This window comes from Nipponia nippon, unplaced genomic scaffold (genome assembly GCF_047370975.1).
Source record: "Nipponia nippon isolate SJK-2023a ecotype South Korea unplaced genomic scaffold, ASM4737097v1 scaffold_61, whole genome shotgun sequence".
NCBI classification, from domain to species: domain Eukaryota; kingdom Metazoa; phylum Chordata; class Aves; order Pelecaniformes; family Threskiornithidae; genus Nipponia; species Nipponia nippon.
In genome coordinates this window covers 129,142-147,602 of record NW_028262382.1, presented here as the reverse complement: position 1 = coordinate 147,602, position 18,461 = coordinate 129,142, and the positions used below count along the sequence as shown (strand labels likewise).

Sequence of the window (18,461 nt, the reverse complement as noted above, 5' to 3'; positions counted from 1 at the left end):
ACAGCAATCTAGGGAGAAGCTGTGGGTGGAAGCAGCAACCCTCGTCAGGTTCTGCTGTTGAGAGGGTGCTGCATGGGCCAGGGCTGCTCACAGCTCCAGATCACCCCCCAGGACATTTGCAGAGGGTCCTTTTGAAGAAGGACATTGAGGCAGCATTTACCCGAAGGAGAAGTGGCTGGGTGGGCAGTGGGAGATGGGAATTTCCTTCTGCCTTGTGGAAAAGGCATGGAGACCCCAGTTCTCATTAGCACTTGTCTGAGCTGCTCCTCAGCCCCTGCAGGCACAGAGATGCCCCTGGACAGTGCCCTGCTGCCAGGAGGGGTCTGCAGGGCAGAGCTGAGCACACAGTGGGGGGGACTGGCTGTTTGAGCACGGACAGGGAGGAGATGTGGGGACAGAGAACCAGCCCCTGGCAGGGACAGCTCCAGGCACCAGAGACGTGGGCAAGGACGCAAAGGGATCTGCTCCCAGAAGCGCCATGGGAAGGTGGGGATTCAGGCACCTCTCTGCCATCCCCTGCACTGCAGATGCCTTCCCTGGAGCAACTCCCTGGTCTCCTCTCCCACCCAGAAGAGCCTCTGTCCCTATGGCCCCAGGGTCCAGGGCATGAGTTACCTCCTGCACAGCTGGACCTCCAGAAAAGAAGCACATGGGTCCTACAATTAATATTGATGTGTGCTTGTGTCTGTGAGGTGGAGAGCACAGCTGGGTATGGAGAAGGCTTCCCTGCATGCCTCTCTGCCTTCCTCTCCTTGCTTCATTTTTTTTTTTTTTTTTTTTTTTGAGCGTAGCAGTATCCTTCCTTAATTCCCTCCCTGTCAGTAATGCTCTTGTTCTCTGGGGTTGAGGTGGGGCTTCAGGTCAGCTTCTCTTCTAACTATGACTGGGGGTCCTTCAATGGAGGTATCTTCATGGGAACTAGGTGCCCACAGTCTATTTACAGCTGTGAGGCGCCATATCATTCAGTTGACAGGGTTGGGGACTGAGCTGACTCAGTACTCATTCAGCTCAGGGAGGGGGATTTCAATGAGAAATGGCATGGGATTTTCGAGAGAAGATTCTCCTAACCTGTCGCTGTCTATTCCTTTTTGGACAGTGCCCAGAGGAAGCAAATGTCCAATGGCAGCTCCATCACTCAGTTCCTCCTCCTGGCATTGGCAGACACGCGGGAGCTGCAGCTCTTGCACTTCTGGCTCTTCCTGGCCATCTACCTGGCTGCCCTCCTGGGCAACGGCCTCATCATCACCGCCATAGCCTGTGACGACCGCCTCCACACCCCCATGTACTTCTTCCTCCTCAACCTCTCCCTCCTCGACCTGGGCTCCATCTCCACTACTCTCCCCAAAGCCATGGCCAGTTACCTGTGGGACACCAGGGCCATCTCCTACCTGGGATGTGCTGCACAGCTCTTTTTTTTCTTTTTCTGTGGTACAGCAGAGTATTGTCTTCTCACTGTCATGGCCTATGACCGCTATGTGGCCATCTGCAAACCCCTGCACTATGGGACCCTCCTGGGCAGCAGAGCTTGTGTCCACATGGCAGCAGCTGCCTGGGGCACTGGGTTTCTTAATGCTCTCCTGCACACTGCCAATACATTCTCACTGCCCCTCTGCCAAGGCAATGTCCTGGACCAATTCTTCTGTGAAATCCCCCACATCCTCAAGCTCTCCTGCTCAGATGCCTACCTCAGGGAAGTGGGGCTAATTGTGGTTAGTGCCTGTTTACTTTTTGGGTGTTTTGTTTTCCTTGTGGTGTCCTATGTGCAGATCTTCAGGGCCGTGCTGAGGATCCCCTCTGAGCAGGGACGGCACAAAGACTTTTCCACGTGCCTCCCTCACCTGGCTGTGGTCTCCCTGTTTGTCAGCACTGTAATGTTTGCCTACCTGAAGTCCCCCTCCATCTCCTCCCAATCCCTGGATGTGGTGGTGGCAGTTCTGTACTCAGTGGTGCCTCCAGCAGTGAACCCCCTCATCTACAGCATGAGGAACAAAGAGCTCAAAGATGTCTTGGGGAAAGTGATTTCAAGGGCTTTTTTCTGGAGGCATAAACTTCCCTTCTGTCTCCACAAATAACTCCCATGGTAAACCATTCCAGGCCTTTCCTTTGTGAGGTTTTCTATTATCATTAGCATCACTATATTTGTCATTATCATTGTCTTTTTCATTGTCATTATCATCATTATCGTTATCACTATCATTATTGCTTCTTTGAGCTTTCTCTGTCTTGCCGGTAGCATGTATTTATGTATGTCTAGCACTGGGTCAGTGCTGAATCTCTCATAGCAGCTCTTTAATAAATGGCTTCTCCCCAGTGCAGTGCCTGAAGCCTCGACTTCTCTTCCAAAGCTGTTGCCAAGAGTGGTCATGAGCAACTGCACCCCAAAAGCGCCTGTTGCTCCCTGGACTCAGGAGCAAAGAGCTCAATGTCATGTTGCGACCTGTTAGAGAGCAAGGTTTGGATTCAAGTTTCTAGTTACAGTGCAGATGGTGAATGGTCACCGAGGTACATATGCAGGGCTGTCCCACGTGGGGGAAATATCCCAGGGCTTCCAGATTTGGCAGGTGATGTCCTTAAGGATGGGAGTCTGGAGTTGCCTGGGGAGCCTGGGGCATCTCCCTGGACAGCGTGTGCTTGGGGTGGGCAGTGACATGAGCCCCACAAAGTGAGAGGTCCCCCACAATGGAGTTGCCCAAAGGGCAAGTGCTAAACCCAGGGATCTGTAGGGGAACGAGGACTCTGCAGTCCCAGGGGAGGCAGTGGGCACCAAGCAGGTACAAAAAAGGAAGACTGGAGAGTGATTCTTGTCACCCTCGGGCCCTAATGAACACAGCTACTGCCGTTGGAAAAGCACCACAGTCCCTTCAAGCACCTGCCACATCCAGAGACCCCCAGGGAGGCAGATTAGCGGTAGCAATCCCCATCCAGGTCAAGGCCCTGCAGGGAGCATGGGGAGGGGGCCAGGAAACGTCCAGCTGCATGAGAGGAGAGGTGGGGAAAATTCGGGTGGCAGCTGATGTGGGCTGGAAATTGCCTGGGGGAGACAAATTCTGGCATTGCGCTCATCAGCAGCAGTGCCCAGACTGTGGTTACCCTAAAGCATGCTCACGGTGCAGAGCCAGAAGTCCTTTCTGTCGTGGTGCTCCATGAGGTCTGGGAAGTGGATGAAGCAGAATTGGCATCCCTCACTCCCCACCCCTTAGTGCCACGGTTCCTCCTGAAGCGTGGCATTGAAAGGGAGGCTGGGAACCTTTGTCAGGGCTTGCGCTGAAGGAAGCATGACCCCGTGAGTTTGCTGTTGTCCCTCAGTCCCTGAGCCCAGCACATGCCCTTGAGACAGTCTCCCCCAGCGCATATGCTGGCCCCAAAGTCACCCCCAGTCCTGACCCTTTGTGTTTTCCAGCCCTGGCCATTCACCATGGTCCAGGTGTGGGCTGATCATTTAAATGTGACCAGCTCCGCCTACACTGGGAGAACATCCAGCCCTTCCCCAACTCACACATGCCCAGACCCCGGCAGACCCCTGTCTATGAACCCCTGCACGGGACACAGCCAAGTCTGGGCAGGGACCAGCGCTGGGGAGGGCTGCCAAAGCAGGAGGGCTGCAGAGGGATGTGGCGCTGAGGTCTATTGGGCAGACCGTACCAGGGGGATGTTTGCCCACCCCCGAATGCACCCTGCCCCATTGATGCCTGCACAGCTGGGCTGTGTGGCAGCAGAGCTGCGCTGGTGCAGGGATGGGATGGGAATAAGAACAAGAGCCATAATGCTCCAGGAAGCTCCCACACTGCCAGGACCCCAAATGACCCTCACAATGACCCTCAAACAGGCAGGGCTGTCACCCCAGTCATAGTACTGGAGGGAGAGGGTGAGCTCTAACAGCTCCTGCTCTGCCAGCAGACTCTCTGAAGCCAGAGCAGCTCCCCACAGTCAGGAGAGCACTCACTGCTGCTCGCAGGCTTGGGGGGTGCCTTCGGGGTGCAGCCCCTGTCACCGCTTCCAGGAGGCCCAAGACACAGAGGCAAGCATCAGTTCCCTGCACCGCAGCCCCTGGTGCCTCTTTCCCTGTGTCACCATCCTCTCTCAGGAGCACCACTGGGTGCATTACTCCCTGCCTTGGTTGAAGAGGAGCTGCTGGAGGTCGTCTCTGATGTCCTCCATGGCCCCTTGCTCTGCCCCAGCACCAGCTCCCATTCACTACCACAGTCCTTCTGTAGGGCATGTCTCTGCTTGGATCTGGCCACCCCAGCCTGCCTGCATGGTTCCAGAGGGTCCTAGTGAGGCTGTGCTTGGAGAGGAGGTTGTGATTCTCCTTGGTCTGAGTACGTGTGATGATCTGGCTGGAGATCATGAAGGGAAGGAAGGGACAAGAGACCATAAAGACAAGCAGCAGTAAGGAGAATTTCTTATCAGGTTAAGGAAAGAAAAAAATAAATACATCTATATACTCATACACACACATAGAGAGAGAGTTTTTTAAACATCTATATACACATATATCACCACGATAGTTGATAAAGAGTGGATCAGGGGCACAGAGGTTTTCAAAACTCAGCTGGAGAAAGCACTGACCTCCCTGATCTAACCATAAACTTCTCCCTGCTCAGAGCAGACCTTCAGTTGTCCCTTCTGACTCAAATCCTGAAGGAAGAAGGGGCTGGACATGGACTCAGGGGTAGGGGACACTGCTGCATGTTGAGGCATTGCTGCCATTTATAATCACTGTTTCACCCTGTCCTCAGGGTTACAAGGTGAGGGAGATCATCCTCAGGAGGAGGCTCCGCTCCAAGGGACACCAGGAGTCCCGTTGGTGTGGGGATACTACAGAAAAGTTCTCAGAAACCCTGCCAGGCATTACAGACCCAGAGAATCACAGAATAGTTGGGGTTGGAAAGGATCTCTGGAGGTCACCTAGTCCAGCAGCCTTGCTCAAAGCAGGGTCAGCTAGGGCAGGTTGCCAAAAGCCATTGGGTCCAGCTGGGTTGTGAATATTTCCAAGGATGGAGACTCTCTGGGAAACCTGATCCAGTGTTTGACCTCCCTCACATTTTAAACAAGTGTTGTCTTGTGTTCAGATGGAATTTCATGGGGTTTCATCTTTTTTTCTGTCACTGGGTACCACTGAGGAGAGTCTGGATCCCTCTTCTTCACTCCCTTCCATCAGGTTTTTTTACACTTTAATGAGATTCCCCCCGAGCCTCCTCTTCTCTAGGCTGAACAGTCCCAGCTCTCTCAGCCTCTCTTCATGTGAAAGATGCTCTGGTCCTTAGTCATCTTCATGGCCCAGAGCCAGACTCGTTTCTGCAAGTTCTCAATTTCATTGCACTGAGGAGCTCAGAACTGGACCCAGCACTCCAGGTATTGCCTCACCAGTGCTGAGGAGAGGGGGAGGGATCACCTGCCTCTGCCTGCTGCCCTTCCTAATGCAGCCAAGGATGCTGATTGCCTTCTATACACATTGCTGGCACATTGCTGGCTGATGTCGCACTTCTTGTCCACCAGGACCTGCAGGTCCTATTCTGTAAAGGACCTTGCTCTTCCCTTTGTGGAACTTCATGAGGATCTCCTCTGAACCACTTCTCCAGCCTGTTGAGGTCCCTCGGAATCCCAGTGCAACCCTCTGGTTTATCAGCCACTCCTCCCAGTATCCTGTCATCTGTTAACTCCCTGAGGGTGCCCTCGGTCTCATCCTCCAGACCAGTAAGAGATGAAACAGTATTGGCCCTAATATTGGACCCTGGGGAACACCATGAGGGACTTGCCTCCCGCTGGAGTTTGTGTTGCTGGTCACAAGAGCCGTGAGCCCAGCAAGTCAGGCAGTTTGCCATTCCCCTCACTTTCCACTTCTCTAGTCCATTCTTGGTCTAGGAGGGTGTTATGGGAGCCTGGCTGAGCAGCTCCACAGCTCCTCCTGCTCGTCCTCCTTGAAGACAGGAGTGACATACGCTTTCTTCCAGTCCTCACAAGTCTCACCCAAAAGCCATGGGACCTTTCAAAGGTGACCAAGAGTGGCTTCACAATGACATTGGCCAGGTCCCTCAACCCTCACGAGCACATCTTGTCAGCTCCCATGGCCTTGTTTATATCTGGTTTGTCTAAAGGTTCCCTAACCTGATCCTCCTCCACCAGACTTGCCCTCTGGTCTCAGGGGCCTGGGATTCCTGAAGGCCGGTCTCACCAAGAAGGCACTGGGTGCCTTGGCCCTTTCTGCATCCTCTGTCACTACAGCCCCAGCCCCATTTAGCAGCAGGCCTGTGTTTTTTCCCAGCCTTCCTTTTGCTGCTGATGTCACTGTAGAAGCTGCTCTTGTTCTTCAAATTCCTCCACAGGTGCAACTTCAGGTGGGCTTTGGCTTTCCAAGCCCATTCTCTGCATTCTTGGGAAGTTATCATTGATGGTCTCCAGAAACTGCCTGGATTGCATGCGTCCTGCCCTGTTGTCCTTCCAGCAAATATCAGGGTGGTTCAAGTCCTCATGAGGACCAGGGCTGTGAGTGTGAGGTTTCTGCCTGTTGCCTCAAGAAGGCCTCCTCTGGTGCTTCCTGCTCAGGTGCTCTGTACCAGGCACAACATCAGCGATGCTGGTCTGCCTGCTAATCCTGACCCATCCCAAGGCAGAGCTCCATGCATTCCTGCTGACCTCTGTGGTAAAGGGCAGCTCCCTCTCCTTTCCTTCCCTTCCCAAAAAGCTTGGATCCTGCCTGCATGTGCTTGAGGTCTTTGTCCCCTTGGCCATGGCAGCTGTCTGTGCTACCGACATCTATGAGGAGACAGGTTGCTCTCAAGGCACTGGGGCCTTATTGTCTCCTTGCAGCCCCTGGGAAGGCCGGCCACTGCCATACTCTTGTCCTTCACTAAGCATTGCACATCCCACATCACCCTGCCCCAGGAAGAGCCCTGAGCTCTGTCAGGGACAGGATCTCCCTTCCCACAGGCTGGAGGTCAGCACTTGGCCTTTCTGCTGCATCAAGTCAACCAAGGCTTGACTCACATCAGAGCCACCTGCACAGTGCCTTTGCCTACCCGTAATCACAGCCTCCAGTTATCTGCTCTGACAAGTCCATGAGGAGGCTTTGTCAGTAATGGCCCTCAGTGGGGCTCAGACTGGCCAAAGGGCTATTCCATACCATATGACGTCATGCTCAGTATATAAGCTGGGGGAAGAAGAAGGAAGGGGGGGACATTGGGCGCGATGGTGTCTGTCTTCCCAAGTAATCGTCACATGTGATGAAGCCCTGCTTTCCTGGAGATGGCTGAGCACCTGCCTGCCGATGGGAAGGAGTGAATGAATTCCTTGTTTTGCTTTGTTTGCGTGCAAGGCTTTTGCTTTGACTATTTAACTGTTCTAATTTATTTTACTTCAATTATTAAACTGTTCTTATCTCAACCCAGGAGTTTTCTCCCTTTTACCCTCCTGATTCTCTCCCCCATCCCACCAAGGGGGGAGTGAGCGAGCAGCTGCATGGTGCTTACTTGCCAGCTGCGGTTATACCACGATACATGGCCACACAGCTCAGCTAACATTGGCGCTGTCCTCTCCCGGGCACTTCCCAGCCCAGCCCAGCCCAGCCCAGTCCCTCCCCAGCTCTCCCCACCTCCCCTGCCCTCTCCCCAGTCCAGCCCAGCAGAGCAGCCCAGCCTGGGCTGGTCCCATGGCAGTGCCCACCGCAGGGTGCTGCAGAGCTCTGGGCACCCACCCCACAGCCCCAGCCCCTCTGAAGGGCACAGCAGCTGCTGGGGGGCAGAGAAGGGTCAGCCTCCCCATCAGCCCCAGGGCTGGAGGCTCACCATGGCATGAGGAAACGGAGGTTAATGAAGCCGAAGAACTCCTGGTCTGGGGTCCAGGAGCTCCCCACCACAGACTGCCTCTGCCAGCTCAGTGCCAGCCCCTCTCCCCAGGCCAGCACAAGAGTCCTGGTTTCTCTTTCTCATGGATTCCTCCCTGCAGGCACAGAAATGCTCCCTTGCTCTTCTCCCTGGACATCCCTTTCCCCAGGTGGGCATGTCCAGGCTGGCCTGGCCAGCCTGTCTTGGTTCCCACCCCGTGCTCTCCACAGGGCCCTGAGCTGGCAGTGCTACTCTGAAAAGAGCAGGACCTGATGTTGTCCATGGCCATGGCTCCAGAGAAGCAGCAGCCGTGGTGTGAAGGTGGCAGAAAGGATCTGTCCACTGAGGCAGCAAGGGGCAGCCCTGAGGTCCACAAGTGCCTGCTTCTCCATGTGGCAGCTGGGCTCGTGGCTCCTTGACCCCTCCTGTATGCTAGGGCTGCATCCCCAGCTCCAGAGGAGATGTAAGAGATGGGAGGAGAGGCAAATAATTTGCTGCTGGATTCTTTATTGTGTTTACCTGCCCAAGGAGGCTGGCTCCATAGGCACATGATGTCTTTTAGGTCGGAAAACACTGGCAGGCATATGGATAATATTATTTATGTGGAAGTCCTGTATGAAGTATAATAAACAAAGAGAAAACAGGACAGAGAAGATCAAAAGAGCATCCGAGGTTTTCCTGAGAATGATGGACACCTTATTGATGCTGCAGAAGTATATGTTCAAACGGTTTCCGCAGGGCCTCCTTGATCTCCTTGTTCCTCATGCTGTAGATGACAGGGTTTGCTGCTGGAGGCACCACACTGTACAGCACTGCCACCACCAGATCCAGGGATGAGGAGGAGATGGAGGGGGGCTTCAAGTAGGCAAACATTACAGTGCTGAGGAAAAGGGAAACCACGACTAGGTGAGGGAGGCATGTGGAAAAGGATTTGTGGCGCCCTTGCTCAGAGGGGATCCTCAGCACAGCCCTGAAGATCTGCACATAGGACACCACAAGGAAAACAAAACAACCAAATGTTAAACAGGCACTCACCAGAATAAGCCCCACTTCCCTGAGGTAGGCATCTGAGCAGGAGAGCTTGAGGATCTGGGGGATTTCACAGAAGAATTGGTCCACAGCATTGCCTTGGCAGAGGGGCAGTGAGAATGTATTGGCAGTGTGCAAGACAGCATTGAGAAACGCACTGCCCCAGGCAGCTGCTGCCATGTGGACACAAGCTCTGCTGCCCAGGAGGGTCCTGTAGTGCAGGGGTTTACAGATGGCCACGTAGCGGTCATAGGCCATGACAGTGAGAATACAATATTCTCCTCCAATGAAGAAGAGAAAGAAAAAGAGCTGGGCAGCACACCCTTGGTAGGAAATGGCCCTGGTGTCCCACAGGGCATTGGCCATGGACTTGGGGAGAGTGGTGGAGATGGAGCCCAGGTCGAGGAGGGAGAGGTTGAGGAGGAAGAAGTACATGGGGGTGTGGAGGTGGTGGTCCCAAGCTATGGCAGTGATGATGAGGCCGTTGCCCAGGAGGGCAGCCAGGTAGATGGCCAGGAAGAGCCAGAAGTGCAAGAGCTGCAGCTCCTGCGTGTCTGTGAATGCCAGGAGGAGGAACTCGTTCGTGGAGCTGCCATTGGACATCTGCTGCTTCTGGGCATGGAAACTGCCAAAGGAGAGAAAACAGAAAAAATCAGAGAAGCTTCTCTGAGCCAAATTTCATTCATTCATTGTGCAATACCTAAGCGTGCTTTTATTCCCTCGGGGGGGGCGGGTTCTTATGCAGCTCCGAGGCTTCAGCTGTGGTTTGTGCTGGCTGAGTGTGCTGTGCAGAGCCGTGCCCTCTCCCCAGGGGCTCCGGAAGGGTCAGCCCTGCTTTCCAGCAAGGACCCATGGAGGCAGCAACAGCCCAGGGTGTTTGGAGGGAGGCTTCCTGGGGAGAAGTTCCCTGTGCTGCACTAGAGCGGAGGGCAAAAAGCCCAGAAGGACGCTTTCTTCTGCAGAGGAAGGTGGGAGATGAGGTGCAGCAAATGTGTCCCATTGCACTGTGTTTTAGTATTCAGACACCCTCATCCCACTTGGGAAATGGTCTTGGAAGGGGTCACATTCCCCATTGCTCTCAGTGCAAACCTCCGTCAGTGCTCCCATGCAGGAGGGCTGCTCTGTCCATCAGCCTGGTGCCCAGCTGCTCTGGGCTTGCACTGCTCTCAGCTGCAGGACGACTGCACCCAGAGGTTGCTCTGCAAAAGACGCTGGAGTGTCCTGGGAGCAGAGGGGTCCTGTTCCAGGTGCAGAGTTCAAAACACCTCTCCTTTCCAGCACAGCTCTGCAGAGTATGAGGAAGAGGACAGGGCAAGGATGCTGATTGGCATGGGCAGATCGGGTGCTCTCAGACATCTCCTAGGTCCTGCAGGAGAGCTGTGCCCTTCTGGAGGGATGCTCACAGCCCCGCAAGACTCCCTGCCCAGCATAATCAGGTGTCTTACGGTGCTGTCTGCTAAGGGAGCAGTGCCTCATTGCCCAAGCACTGAGTGCAGTGTCTGGAGCCTGGAAAATGAAGAGAGGGCTTGGGCACCTTGGTCCCATGGAAACACCTCCAGGGCAGCACCCTCCAGGTCAGGGCCAGAGCAGGCACTCCCCACCCCCACCCCTTGCCCCACACCACCACCGTTACTGCCAGGGACCCCACGAGCAGGAAGAAGAGCAGCACAGGCAGGTGGAGGAACAAAGAAGAACTCTGTGACTCTCCTCCTAAGGGAAGCAAGGAGAGGAGAGGTGGCCGGGCACTCAGGACAGCCTTCTCCTTACCCAGCAGAGCACAGCACCTCCCAGTTAGCAAAAGCGCAGGGCAGTCGCTCTCAGCCCCTTTGCCCTGCAGAGGGAAGCGGCCACGTGTCAGGAGAGATGCCCCTCTGCTGTGCCAGAGCTCTGGCTGCAGAGGAGGTAACTCCTGCCCTGGACCACACAGCCTTGAGGGCAGAGGCTGTGCTGGGTGGGAGACGAGAGCAGGGGTCTTGCGCAGAGGAAGGTGTCTGCACTGAAGGGCATGACAGGGAGCTTCCCAAATTCTGCCTCCCATGCCATTTGGGGTTGGAGGTTCCTAGAGCTCTCTGCCCATGTCTCTGCTGCCTGGAGCTCTCCTTGCCAAGAACTGTTTCTCTGCCCTCCAGTTTTTCCCTGTCAGGAATCACAGACCCCATCACCCACTCCTGTCTGCTCAGCTCTGACCTGAAGAAACCACCCGGTTCCAGGCACTCTCTGGTGGTACTCCCCGCTTGCAGGCAGTAAGGAGCAGGTCAGAGAAACCCTGCTGAGGCCAGCAAAGGTGATGCTGGTGCTCTCTGGAGGTAGAGGAGTGGATGGAAGCAGTTGCCTTGGCTCCTACCAGACCTACTGATCTCTCAGCGTGGCAGCTCAGGACTCTCAGGCTCCCTCGCCAAACGCAGCAGCACCTTTTCCCCTTTTCCTGAAACAGCAGGAAACTGGAAGCACGGCCTCAGGAAAGCTCTTTAGCTGTAAGGTATCCCCTGCCTTGCTCTTCCTCTGCAAAAGCCCCCTCTGAAATGCCCTGGGCAGCTCTGGCTGCACACCCTGCCTTCACCCCTTCCCCCTTGTCTAACATGAGCCCCTGGGCTGGGAGGCCTCCTGACAGACCCTGGAGGCTGTGAACGCTTTCGGAGACCCTTCCCGCAGCGGCAGCTGCATTGCCCTGCACCAAGAGACTTCCCGTGTCAAGGGCTGGAAAGGTTTCTTCCCTTGCAGCTCTCCTCTCTCCTCCCACTCCAGCCTGCCTTTAATCTCGCTCTGCCCTACTCCTTTGCCCAGAGCCCTGCTGCGCTTGGCAGAGGAGTTGCTCCTTGGCAGAGCTGTCTCTCTGCACTGCTGCCTGCTTCCCAGGAGCTCCCTCCACCCCAGGAGCCTGTCTCAGCCCCGGAGGAGGGCACCTGCCCAAGACGTCACTTTCTCTGCCCCTCACCCCACTCGGCGCTCCCTCCAGGTGTCCCTGGGGCTCTCCAGGAACCTGCTTGGGAAGAGACTGAAGGAATCACCGATGTTGCCTCTCTCACCTCTGCAGAGAGGTTTCTTTGCAGCAGTGCCCTTTCTCCTCTCCCAGACACAGTTAGGTCTGAGAATCCCCCTTCCTTGGCCCATCATGAGGTGGGACACCTGGAGACTGCCAGGGAGTCATCTCCTTTAGCCATGCTGAGGGAAGGCAATCAGCTGAGTCAATGGGGGCAATCTCATGCTGGATTTGTAGTGCTGGGGCTGGAAGGAACCTCAGCTCCCTCCCCTGCCTGCCACAGACCCCCAGGAGGTGGGATTCCTCTTGCTTCAGTCATGGACCTGGTACAAATACGCACCTGCACTCCTTTTCTATGGTCCCATGGTCATCCCCCTGTCACTCCAGAAATACAGATGGGTTCTGCCCCTTTATAGCTTGATGGCATTTGGGTACACTGTGTACTGGTGTGCATTAGAGCCTTACACTCCTGCGGGTCTCCTGTTCCAGGCCATCAAATCCATACAGTCCAGTAAACCCGGTTGTCCCTTTCAACCACCTGGCTGGAGGCAGGATCCCCTCTAATCCTGGTCATAGCATTCATATAATCATAGAATCAAAGAATCATAGAATGGTTTGGGTGCAAAGGGACCTTTAGTGGTCATCTAAACCCCCCTGCAATGGGCAGGGACTTCTATAACTAGATCAGGTTTCTCAGAGCCCCATCTAGCCTGTCCTTGAATGTTTCCAAGGATGCAGCATCTACCACCTCTCTGGGAAACCGGTTCAAGTGTTTCACTCCCCTCATTGGGAAAAATTTTTCCTTGTGTTCAATCTAAATCTACCCTCCTACAGCAGCCTTCTCTTCTCCAGGCTGAACACCCCCAGCTCTTTCAGCCTTTCCTCACAGCAGAGGTATTCCATCCCTCGGATCATTTTTGTGCCCCTCTTCTGGACCCGGTCCAACAGGTCCATGTCCTTCCTGTACTGAGGACTCCAGAGCTGGATGCAGTACTCCATGTAGGGTCTCACCAGAGCAGAGTAGAGGGGCAGAATGCCCTCCCTCGACCTGTTGGCCACGCTTCTTTTCATGCAGCCCAGGATACAGTTGGCTTTCTGGGCTGTGAGAGCACATTGCCCGCTCATGTCCAGCTTTTCATCTACCAGTGTCCCCAAGTCCTTCTCCTCAGGGCTGCTCTCCATCCCTTCATCCCCCAGCCTGTATTGACACCAGGGGTTGCCCTGACCCAGGTGCAGGACCTTGCACTTGGCCTTGTTGAACCTCACGAGGTTCACATGGGCCCCCTTCTCAAGCTTGTCCAGGTCCCTCTGGATGGCACCCTGACCCTCGGGAGTGTCACCTGCCCCACTCAGCTTGGTGGCATCTCAAAACTTGCACTCAGTTGCACTATTCATGTCCTTGATAAAGATATTCAACAGTACTTGTCCCAGCATGGACCCCTGAGGGACACCACTTGTGCGTTGGGTATCTCCAGGGGTGGTCTCCACTCTAAGGTGGGCTTTGACTAGATGATCTCCAGCACCTACAACCTCTCTTCTTCCTCTTGGATTTGACCTTGAAGCTATCGCAGGATTTCTGATGTCTCCACTGGAGTGGTTGTCTTCTCAGTCAACACCCAAGGTTGAGCTTGAGACCTTCTAAAGATCTAATGGCCACCCGGCACCAGCGGAGGAGGACAAGCCTTGAGCCCACCCAAGCTCAGGTGAAGGCCTGGGCAGAGGCTTCCCTCCAAGGAAGGCTGGATGAGGTGAGGGGGAGTCTCAGCCAAGGGCTGAAGGCACTGGGGGAGGTGAGGCTGGCCCACAGCAAGGTGAAGGTCAAGAAGCGGGGCTGCAGCTGGGGCCAGAGGACACATGGGGCATGGCATAGTGGAGGGAAGGGAGGGAGGGGTATGGACAATGGACGCATTTAGGGGTGCCAAGGTTGCACTTAGGGGTCCATGGGGGCCCTTAGGGATCTGGGGGGCAGTTAGGGGTCTGTACAGGGATGAGACCCAGTCTATAAGGTTAAAGAGATCCAGTTTGTACGGGGACAGGGCCCAGTCTCTACTGGGATGGGGCCAGGGGATCCAGTTTGTACTGGGATGGGGCCCAGGCTGTACTGGCAGGAGTTAAAGGGATCCAGGCTGGACTGTGACGGGACACAGCCTGTACTGGGAAGGGATCATGGGATCCATTTTGTACTAGGACGTGCCCAGTCTGTAATGGAAAAGGATAAAAGGATGCAGTTTGTCCTGGGACAGGGACCAGTCTGAGCTGGGCAATGTTAAAGGGATCCAGTTTGTACTGGGATGAGGCCCATTCTGTGCTGGGAAGGGGACCAAGGGCTCCAGTTTATACTGGGACAGGGCAAAGTCTGTGCTGGGAGGCGTTAAAAGGAACCAGTTTGTACTGGAACAGGGCCCAGTCTGTACTGGCAGGTATTAAATGTGTCCAGTTTGCACTGGGAGAGGCCCCATTCTGTACTGGGAGGTGTTTGAAGGATCCACTTTGTATTGGGAGGGGGCCCAGTCTGTACTGGGAGAGGTAAAGGGATCAGGTTTGTACTGGGACGGGGCCCAGTCTGTACTGGGAGGGGGTCAGGGGATGCAGTTTATAACGTGACAGGGCCCAGTCTGTACTGGGAGGGGTTAAAGGAACCAGTTTGGACTCGGATGGGGTCCATTCTGTACTATGAGGGTTAACAGGATCCAGTTTATAATGTGACAGGGCCCAGTCTGTACTGGGAGTGGTTAAATGGACGCAGTTTCTGCTTGGAGGGGGGTCAGTCTGTACTGAGAGGGGTTAAAGGGTTCCAGTTTGTCCTGGGACTTGTCCTAGTCCAAACTGGAAGGAGTTCAGAAAAAGAAATCTAGGTAATAGCTGAGAAAGTCTTCATTTCCAGCTTTTCATGATTTTTTAAGAAATTTTGCTGATCCCTGAGGGATGCTGCTAGTATCTGGCTCCTCAGAGGACTTTGTACCACTGACAGATTTGTTCCTGATCGTCCAGCCAACTTCCCACCCACCGCAGCATCCACTTCTTCAGTCCAGATGTCAACAATCCGCTCTAGGGAGACCACGGGAAACCACATCCAAGGAGTTGCAAAAGTCCAGGTACACAGCATGCCCTTCTTTCCCCTCCCACATGGGTTCAGCAATCCTTTTCTTGTCCTTCAAGTGATGGAGATAGCTGCAAGAGCATTTGCCCTGCCACCTTCCCAGGGACTGAGGTGAAGCTGACCAACCTGTAACACTCCCAATCCTCCTTCTTGCCCTTCTTGAGGATGGGTTTGATATTTGCCTTTTCTGAGGACCTTGCAGCCTCCCTGATCTCTCTGCCCCTTCCAAGATGTTTGAGAGAGGTCTCCTGATGACACCAGCCAGCTCCACCAGCACCTCTCTGCTCCTTCCCACACCAGAAGCCTTCTTCATATCCCACCCTTCCAGCGGAGTGCCCAGGACACAGCACACGCCAGTCCAGGTCCTCTGGCCTAGCTCAGAAGAGAGCCAGAAGTGATTTCTTCCTGCAGGCCCACAGCTCCAATGGGGTCTCTGTGCAGCTCACAGCTTCCCTGAGCATTTTTCTCAGTGTCCCCCAACCTTTCTAGTCCACAGGCTGTAGATGAAGGGATTGAACAGGGATGTGAGGATGGTGTAGCAAAAAGGGTTTTGTCAAACTGTCTCAGGAGGGCTGTTCTGGGCATCACACCCCCAAGGATGAGGGTGTCATAGAAAAGAGTGGCACTAGTGAGGTGAGAGGAGCAGGTGGAGAAGGCTTTCTGCCTGCCCACGCTGGATGGGAGAGCTGCCCCAGGGAGGCATCTCCAATGCACACAGGATGACCATGTGAACAGGAAGGGGAGGATGGGATCTAAAAAGCAGGTTATGACAGCAAAGAGCACGAGTGTCACAGTGTCACTGCGTGAGAGCTCCACAATGGGGTGAAATCACAGAAGAAGTGGCCCACTCCACTGGGGCCACACAACTGTATCTGGGACACGACTGAAATTAAGACTGTAGATGACAGAAATGCCCCTAGCGAAGGGGCAGCTGCCCTCTGGAGACAGACCTGCCGGTTCATGAGTCTTGTAGAGAGCAGGGCGTGGCACACAGCCCAGTACTGATCGTAGGGTGTGATCACGGGTAGTAAACACTCGGTACATGCAAAAGGTGCAGGAAACAATACTAGCACCGTGATGAGCAGAGATGGTGCTGTCCCCAGTCACACAGCTGGCCATCAGCTGGGGCAGGTGGTGGGTCTGTAGAAGATCTCCAGGGAAGACAAATGGCCCAAGAAGAAGCCATGGGGGTGTGCAGATGCTAGTTTGCCACCACGTGCATGATGATGAGGGTTTTCTCAAGAACAAAGACTATGCAGGTCATGAGAGAGAGAGGGAAGAGATTTGCCTAAGGGCTGGGAACGTTCCCCATTCCGTAGGTATGGGGGACTCCATCATGGCCCCTGTCCTGGTTTCAGCTGGGATAGAGTAAATTTTCTTCTTAGTAGCTGGTATAGTGCTGTGTTTTGGATTTAGGATGAGAATAATGTTGATAACACACTGATGTTTTCATTCTTGCTGAGCAGAGTTTACACCAGTCAAGGACTTTTCAGCTTCCCATGCTCTGCCAGGTGCACAAGAAGCTGGGAGGGGGCACAGCCAGAACAGCTGACCCAGACTGGCCAAAGGGCTATTCCATACCATATGACATCATGCTCAGTATATAAAGCTGGGGGAAGAAGAAGGAAGGGGGGGACGTTCGGCGTGATGGCAGTTGTCTTCCCTAGTAACCGTTACGCATGATGGAGCCCTGCTTTCATGGGGATGGCTGAACACCTGCCTGCCGATAGGAAGTAGTGAATGAATTCCTTGCTTTGCTTTGCTTGTGCACGTGGCTTTTGCATTCCCTATTAAACCGTCCTTATCTTAACCCTCACGAGTTTTGTCCCTTTTACTCTTCTGATTCTCTCCCCCATCCCACCTTGGGGGAGTGAGCGAGCGGCTGTGTGGTTCACAGTTGCTGGCTGGGGTTAAACCATGACAGCCCCATTGCCCTTTCTTCACCTATGAGGATGAATATTTGGTTCAGTTGTAGTTGCTTGGGTCTCAGACAGACAAATCAATGCAAGTACATTTATTTTGTTTAATTAGAGAAGGAGTATAGCTCCTTATTTACACAGTCGGTGGGTCACACTACTGAGGAAGATAATGAAGTAGAAGTGGGGTGTCCGCATTTCTTTGTGGACAACATTATCACAAGTTAAAAAAGCAAGAAAAGGAAAAACTTACCCAACAACAATAATGACAACAAAAATTAATCAAGAAAGGCTGGGCCTGTTATGAGTTACATTATGAGTCATATGTTGAAGAAGATGGACACTCTGTAGCTCCTGGAGAACATCCAGTCATCAGTTTCCACACTGCTTCCTTGAGCTCCTGGTTCCTCCTGCTGTAGATGAGGGGGTTCACTGCTGGAGGCACCACCGAGTACAGGGCAGCAACCACTCGATTCAGGGATGGGGAGGAGGTGGAGGGGGCTTCAGGTAGGCAAATGTGGCAGTGCTCAGAAACAGGGAGACCACGGCCAGGTGAGGGAGGCACATGGAAAAGGCTTTGTGGCGTCCCTGCTCAGAGGGGATCCTCAGCACGGCCCTGAAGATCTGCACATAGGACACCACAAGGAAAACAAAACACCCAAAGACTAAACAGGCACTAACCACAAGGACCCCAACTTCCCTGAGGTAGGCATCTGAGCAGGAGAGCTTGAGGATCTGGGGAAGTTCACAGAAGAACTGCTCCAGGGTATTGCCTCGGCAGAGGGGTAAGGAAAATGTATTGGCAGTGTGCAGAAGAGCATAGAAGAAACCACTGCCCCAGGCAGCTGCTGCCATGTGGACACAAGCTCTGCTGCCCAGCAGGGTCCCGTACTGCAGGGGTTTGCAGATGGCCACGTAGCGGTCGTAGGCCATGACAGTGAGAAGACAATACTCTGCTGATATGAAAAAGACAAATAGAAAGAGCTGGGCAGCACATCCTGCATAGGAAATGGCCCTGGTGTCCCACAGGGCATTGGCCATGGACTTGGGGAGAGTAGTGGAGATGGAACCCAGGTTGATGAGGGAGAGGTTGAGGAGGAAGAAGTACATGGGGGTGTGGAGGCGGTAGTCACAGGCTACGGCGGTGATGATGAGGCCGTTGCCCAGGAGGGCAGCCAGGTAGATGGCCACGAAGAGCCAGAAGTGCAAGAGATGCAGCTCCCGCATGTCTGCAAATGCCAGGAGAAGGAACTCAATGATGGAACTGCTGTTGGACATCTGCCTCTCTGCATGGGGACCTGCCCAAGGAGGTAAAGGCAGTGAGAAGTTAGGGTAGAGTTCTCTGAGCAAAGCCTATTGCAGTTCTCATGGAAACACCCCAGACTGCCTTGCACCTTTCAGGGAGACCTTTGGCAAGTCCCTTTCATGAGCTCTGGTTGGTGCTGGCTGAGGGTGCCATGTGGAGCAGGGGGCTCTGCTGTGGGCTCTGGAGGTGTCAGTCCTGTCCTACAGCAATAGGTAATAGCAACATGGGGTGATCTCAGATTAAATCCACTTTGGGTATCAATGAGCTTTCAGCATTGTTGCTCCCATTTCACCCCACTGCAGAGCAG

The 18,461-nt window shown here is 54.1% G+C and overlaps 2 protein-coding genes and 1 pseudogene across 2 annotated transcripts; 1 reads left to right on the top strand and 2 right to left on the bottom strand.

Annotated features, from left to right (window-relative positions):
- Positions 1-1,112: 1,112 nt before the first annotated feature.
- LOC148051264 (olfactory receptor 14J1-like) lies at positions 1,113-2,072 on the top strand. The gene has a single exon (XM_087738205.1). It carries the CDS (start codon positions 1,113-1,115, stop codon positions 2,070-2,072), a length of 960 nt encoding a protein of 319 aa, XP_087594331.1.
- Positions 2,073-8,519: 6,447 nt separating this feature from the next.
- LOC148051263 (olfactory receptor 14A16-like) lies at positions 8,520-9,455 on the bottom strand. Its single transcript, XM_087738195.1, has one exon. The coding sequence runs from the start codon at positions 9,453-9,455 to the stop codon at positions 8,520-8,522; it is 936 nt and encodes a 311-aa protein (XP_087594321.1).
- Positions 9,456-17,161: 7,706 nt separating this feature from the next.
- On the bottom strand, positions 17,162-18,126 carry LOC148051262 (olfactory receptor 14C36-like; annotated as a pseudogene).
- Positions 18,127-18,461: the final 335 nt, after the last annotated feature.